Source organism: Electrophorus electricus, chromosome 4 (assembly GCF_013358815.1).
Source record: "Electrophorus electricus isolate fEleEle1 chromosome 4, fEleEle1.pri, whole genome shotgun sequence".
Lineage (NCBI taxonomy): Eukaryota > Metazoa > Chordata > Actinopteri > Gymnotiformes > Gymnotidae > Electrophorus > Electrophorus electricus.
Window position 1 is genome coordinate 19,985,132 of NC_049538.1, and position 6,608 is coordinate 19,991,739.

At 38.0% G+C, this 6,608-nt stretch overlaps 1 protein-coding gene across 1 annotated transcript; it reads right to left on the bottom strand.

Moving 5' to 3' along the window:
- Window positions 1-2,826: 2,826 nt before the first annotated feature.
- On the bottom strand, window positions 2,827-6,136 carry LOC118241246. Its single transcript, XM_035525540.1, has 2 exons — window positions 6,007-6,136; window positions 2,827-4,489 (listed from the first exon to the last, which is right to left on the bottom strand). The coding sequence occupies exons 1-2, from the start codon at window positions 6,017-6,019 to the stop codon at window positions 2,958-2,960; spliced, it is 1,545 nt and encodes a 514-aa protein (XP_035381433.1). The 5' UTR covers window positions 6,020-6,136; the 3' UTR covers window positions 2,827-2,957.
- Window positions 6,137-6,608: the final 472 nt, after the last annotated feature.

The following is a 6,608-nucleotide window of genomic DNA, read 5'->3' on the forward strand; positions in this document are numbered from 1 at the left end:
CTTTGTGAGTGGGAGGAGAGTGGTTGAGGGTGAGGTCAAATGCTGTCAACAGCGGAAGGATGCAGCAGGAATGCAGCTTGTCTGATGGAAGGTTGAACTCACCAAGGAGAATGAGTGGATTTCCTTCAATGGAGAAATGACTCAGAAGGATGTCAAGCTCATCAATGAAGTGATCTAGGGAACCTGGAGGGCAGTAGATGACAATGATAAGAAGTTTGGTGGGGAAAGACACTGTAATGGCATGAAATTCAAAAGAGGAGATGGAAAGTGTAGAGAAGGAAAGTGGAGTGAAATGCCACTCTCAAGACATTAGTAAACATGTGCCACCACCCCTTCCAAGACGCCTTGGAGAATGCATAAATAAAAAGGCAGAGGACAGGGCAGCCAGAGTCGCTGAGTCTCAGGGGTGATACATGTTTGTCAGAGCCAGGAAGTGTAGGAAGTGGAGGGATGCTAATGCTGAGATGAAGTCAGCCTTCTGGACAGCAGATTGGCAGTTGTGAGTCAGTGAGGTTGCTGAGATTGCAACATCTATGATTATGTCGAGGAGATCTGTGGGATATGTGCACAGGAATTGTGAAGCACATTTCAGATGCTTGATCTGTGGATGTATGAGATAAAGGATTGAGATATGAGAAGATACTTAGCTGAGTTTGTGAAGTCCTGTAGGTGAGATGTAGATGAACTGATTGAGAACACCACCAAACTTTCTCCAAATGTTGATTACATCTGTAGCGGAGTCGTCCTAATTTAACTCAGTTCAATAAGTACTGAGCCCGCCCCTCAATTCACACCTAAGGTCAGGGCGAAACTACACCTGTAATGAGTAATTACCGCTACCAAGGAACTAACAACTAGGTTTAGACAATAAGCCTTGAATTTCACAGAATCTAAGACAAAGGTAAATTAACTCAGAGCCTACCTTAACCAACCAGATGATAATCCAACGAGACAAACCAAAGCACACTAATAATACCAGCTATTGGCCTCTGAAATGTTTAGTTGCAACTTGCACTTGTCTTAGTGTATAATTATATATTGCCTGAGGTAACTGAAATATTGTGCATATTATAGGGAAAGGTGATTTTACTTTAACTTGATGCTGAATTGTGGGGCATCAGATCATTATTGGGCTTTGCATTCAGAAATTCATAATGGAAGTTCAAGTTCTAGATCAGAGTTTGGCACTGTCATATTATTAATCTGAAATTGAGGACACATTGTTTGGGATTATTCTTGCACCTGTCCTTGAAGTGTTTAATGGACATCTATTCTATTAATGGGGTCATTCCTACCTCCTTTTTCCTCAGGTTGATAGTAGGAGTGCTGGCAGGGCTTCTGTTTGGAAAGACAGGATATTATCTCACACTGCTGTGGTGCTGTGCTTCCATCTTCATCTTCATGGTGAGTGCCTAGTGACTTGGATTGTCATAGATAACATGATTTTGGCATTGCCACTGTCTGTTCCATTACAGAATACCATTCTTGGTGCAAGTGGAGTGGAGTCAGTAGCATGGCGATCCACAGTTAAGCAGTCTAGTGGATTCCCTGCTTTGCTACTCTGGCTTGATTATCAGTTAACGTGTGAAGTTCAGTAAGATAAATTAAAGAAAACACCAAGTTGATGTTGGGGCATGTCCATGGAGAAATTACTGCTATCTATATCTGTTCATAGGCTCTGGCTATGGAATTTTCTGAGCTTTCAGTTTTTCTAATATGATGCAGTTTAACATTTACTTACTGGGAAAAGACCAGGTCCCTTTCGGTTCTTTAAATCTGTTTTTTTTTTTCTTGCTGGATTTGCAAAGAACAGCAGAAATATTTTATGGTTCAACCTTCTATTCTCTGTCAGGATTTTTCCCCCCAGACTGTTCAGTAGAGGTTATTTAGTAAGTAGCAGTCTGAGAATTGTTAAGCCCTCTGTTCCAGTAGATCCTTTATGCATTCATTTATATATGTATTTGTTTCTGGTTATATTCAGTCAAAGGTATTTTGTGTTGTTCTTCAGAATACATATTCTCAGGGGTTGAGATTTTATTAATGTTTTTTCACACTTCCTATCACATTGTACAAAATCATGTCCATGTAGGACAGCAGTACATCATGATGCATTTCCTTAGACAGTGTATGTGAATTTGATTTGCATTCCAATTGAGTTCCCTTTTATTACTGCAATAAGTTAATTTGGGATTTAATTTCTGTTGGACATGGCATTTGTAGTATGATTATTGTAGTATGATGTAGTTTGAATGCTGGATTATGGCAAATGAAGAAAGTTGAGCTGTGTAGTGAGTACTGAACCCTGAGCAACCTTCCATGACAACGAAACACTGACTGGCATGTCCCCTGCCCACTGTAGATCTGAACACTGAGGTTAAAGATTCTGTCTGAGGCAGCTGCGGAGGGCATAATCGTCCATGGAGTGAAGAATCAGCTACGCATGTACCTAACAATGGCCATCGCTGCTGCAGAGCCTGTGTTCATGTACTGGTTAACCTTCTACCTGGTCAGATAAGAATAGGAGCTCCAAAGGGAGAGGGGCCTTCCTGAAGTACATCACCACCACAATGAGAACTTAGACATTCTTGGTCTTGAGGGAGAGAGAGAGTATCTCTAGGGCATTGGTAACTCAGTGGTTAGAGTACTTGACTTGTAATTGGATGGTTGCTAGCCTCAAGTTGTACTCAGTCATAATTGTAGGTTGCTTTGGATAAAATTGTCAGGTAAATGTAGTCTTCATTGTCTTTACTTGTGATCTTTACTTATGACGCACAAGTAATGGACCATCACACTAATCATGCATGGTAAAAAGAATGCCGTATTATTAATGTAATCAATCTATATTTGTGAAAAAAAAGAAAATGAAAATGTGATGTTTTATTTTCATTTCACCACTAACAATTCTGAACCATTCATCAACTTAGCCTAGCATATACTAATATTCAAGCATGGACACTTCAATGAATATTCAACATGTGTTGGACCAATTCAGAAACAGCTGGAATCAACCTGTCTGCAAAGTCCCAGAGATGTGTATCCTCTATGAGTAAACCCTCTGAGAAGTCACTACTTGAAACATTTTTCATGTGGTACATACGCGCCATGTTATGATCCACCCTGGCAGTACCACCCAAAGATTTCAGAAGGCCATGCACTGTAACCTTGAACACTAATTGAGGATTCACAATGACCTTGAAATTATTGAACTTGCTGGGGTCATTTCCTATCCTTTTGACATGTTGCAATATGTTAACTCCCGGGACTTTGTTCCATAAATCTGGGTGAAAGTTCAGTTTCCACTGCTTGATCGAAAGAGGAAACACGTTATTCTCAAACTCAAAACCTGCATAAGTACTATATATTTTCTGGAGTTGAGGCAGGAGTTCTGTCCAGGTTATTCCATTCATAGGAATAATAAGTTCATCCAAGTCTTGTAAAGCTACATACTCACTCTGGTACATGTAGCGATATACACAGTCATTAAGTGCAGCGATTTGCCCAAAATAATGCAGCTCCCCTGGTGAGGCCCACTTCTGCCACCCTCTGGATACTCTGATGTGATCTGGCACAGCCCAGGGGATGATCTCTACAAAATCCTTTTTGACATAGTAATCCAGGATCTTCTGTGTAGTAGAACTGCAGTTTGTTTTGTAAACAGCAACCTTCTGCACATCAAGTATTTTGAACATCTCCATAGTCTGAATAAGCTCTAGTACATTGTTCCAGTCAAACATGACAGAAATGCAAACAGTAAAGTTGTATGGAAAAATCTTCCTGGGCTGTTGATTCCTAATCAGTTGGAAGGACTGTATATTATCAACGGATTCAGACCTTTCCTGTGATTTGGCAGTAATAGCCACATGCAATTGTGTTTTGCATGTTGTAGGCATTTCACAGACAATGTCAGCTGTGCCGTACTCAAAATTAAAGTGATCAGAGTGAATGTCATATACAGCAGGTATAGAAATGTTCTTTCCATCGCAGCAGAACAAGCAGTAATAATCCAATTTCTCACTACGAAGCACTATTGCAACTGTTTTTATCTTTCTCACCTCTAAGCGGTGCTCCACATACGAGCCAATCACATATGTTTTGTGTTCACCAACTTTAATCACTGGGCCACTCTGCACTGGCACATCACATACCATTAATAGTGGCTCAGTATTTGAAGGTTTATCTGTGTTGGTAGAATCGTTGGACCCTGTTGTGGTAATGTTATTAGCTATGTTATACTGATGCTGAATTATTTTTACCTTATTGTTCATGCCATTTTTAAAGGTTGAGTGTTTACCTGTGCTTAGAGAATCATTGTGTTGTGGAATTCTGGAATTCTTGTTAGTTCTTTTTATGTGAGGGTAAATCATCTTAGCTAGTACTGTTTTGTTATTTTTGAAACAAAAACAAATGATGATGGTAGCTGCACACAGGAGAAACAGAAAAAGGGTCCTTTGAAAGGTCCTTTGCGGCTTCTTAGAAGACTGCTTCAGCCCTGTCAAGCATTTAAAAAAAGTTGTCTTAAAAACAATGTTGTAGATGAAATTGTCTCTGAAATTACATAAAATACAGCATGTTATTGACAGCTGCTCAATTATGCAAATCTTTGGGGTTGTGAAACCTTTGCAACCCTTGTGAGATCAATTTTGCTAATAAGGTAGAGGATTAAGGTAAGAATGGACAGGAGTGGCACAAAGAGGGCCCTTGGAAAGATACTGGGCTTGTTTGAGGAAACTTGATAAGCCCTGTAAAGGAAAAAAGGCTGTGTCATAGATGGGTTACATATTGCCGAAAGCAGCCTTGACACTGAAAAAATAATCTTGCAAAATGTATCTGATGCAAGACTATGCCCTAGAAAAGGTTTGAACAAATAAAAAAGTTACACTTGGTCCAAGTAGTGTTTCTAGATTAGACTAGATAAAATTGACTATTTTTGGTTGACTTGTGCTATACAAAAATGTGCTTGGTCTTGGACAGAGTTTTAAAATATTCATAAAAATGTTTAATCATACCTATAGTAGAGTCTCTCAAAACACAAGAAAGCATCAAAACAATAACATTTTAATCTGTCATGTTGAGGACAAGTAGCCTACACATTACCGAAGCTATTTGCATGGTATATAATATGTACACAATTGTGTGAATGTTTCTTCTAGTCTTTAGTGGTATAGATACTTGGTAGTTCTTATTAAATATATCAAACTTATTTTGAAAAAAAAAAGGATCTTTGAAGTGGAAGACGTTAATTTAATGGTGTTAGAATAAGGCATTCTCTGCAGTCTCACACGTCTTTCAGTGGGGGAAAAAAGTGAACGGTTACTCTCATTTTGGATGCAACATCTAATTTACGATATTGCGATTAAAATGCTGAATTTCACATAATGTTTTGGGCTTCATGCTTTTGGGGGCATTTTGAACAACTGGATTTGATAATCATCAAACCAAGCTGTCAGTACTGGTTCCAAGCAGCTAACGCGAGATCTTTCTCACCACCAAATAAGTTCGAATGCAGATACGAATGTAAGTTCCATTAAACAGTAAAGCGCTCCTTAAAATTCCTGGTAAATATCTCGTGTTTTCATATGTATTATTAATAACTGACAAGTGAGAAGAAATGGTCAACTAGAATAAATGTTTAGCTAGTTAAGGACTATATAAGGACTTAAGGACTTTAGCTAGTTAAGGACTTATAAGGACTAATATAGGTCTGATATACAGCAGCTACCAAGGTAGCCAGTAGCAGCTACAAAGGTAGCCAATACTATAGACCAAATTATGTATAGGTTATTTTATTATAATTTTTTTTTTTAATTTGTATTTTTGCTCATGTTGAAACTGTTCAAACCTTTTCCACCAATTTAAAGCTATAGGTGCAATATCTAGAATCTAACCCATTATAACTTAAAAGTTACAAAAAATACTGTAGTTTCCTTTAAACTATTAGAAAACATGGCTGGTTACCGATCAAATACATTAAATCAGAAGACTATAGAAAGAAATTTAGCGCGATACCTGTCATACACATACTGAAGCAAAGAAAAAGAAGCACTTCGGCGTCATGGGACGTTTAAATCCATAGCACCGCTTTGCGTTTAACGGTTTACATTATTATTAAAGCATAACCTCGAAAACAAAAAAGGGAAAAATCTGACACCCAACTACCATCATATAGTAGTTGCTTCTTCTTGGGCAGCTTTATATACTGCCCGATCCTCCGATCTGCGAAAGTAAATATTCTGGGCGGATCTTTTAAAAACACAATATTGTTATGAAACCTTGCTTAGGCTAGGGTACAATCTACTATATCTGTTTTAACGGTTAAAAACACAGCAAATATTAGTGCTGTGAGTACCCTCAATAGGCCTTCAACAAAATTGGATATAGACTCCTGGAAAAACAGGAAAGTTTGAATTGGATCAAACATCCTCCCTCAAGCACTTGCCTACATATATAGAATTTTAAAAATAATAGTAGTGCTTGTTATATTGATTTTAAATGATACTGTATGTTTTACTTACCTAATTCTGAAATGATTATACATTACACTAGTTGGTATGCTTTATTTTTCTGTTTTGTTTTTACAGAAAATATTTTAAGAAAGTAGATGTTAGTTG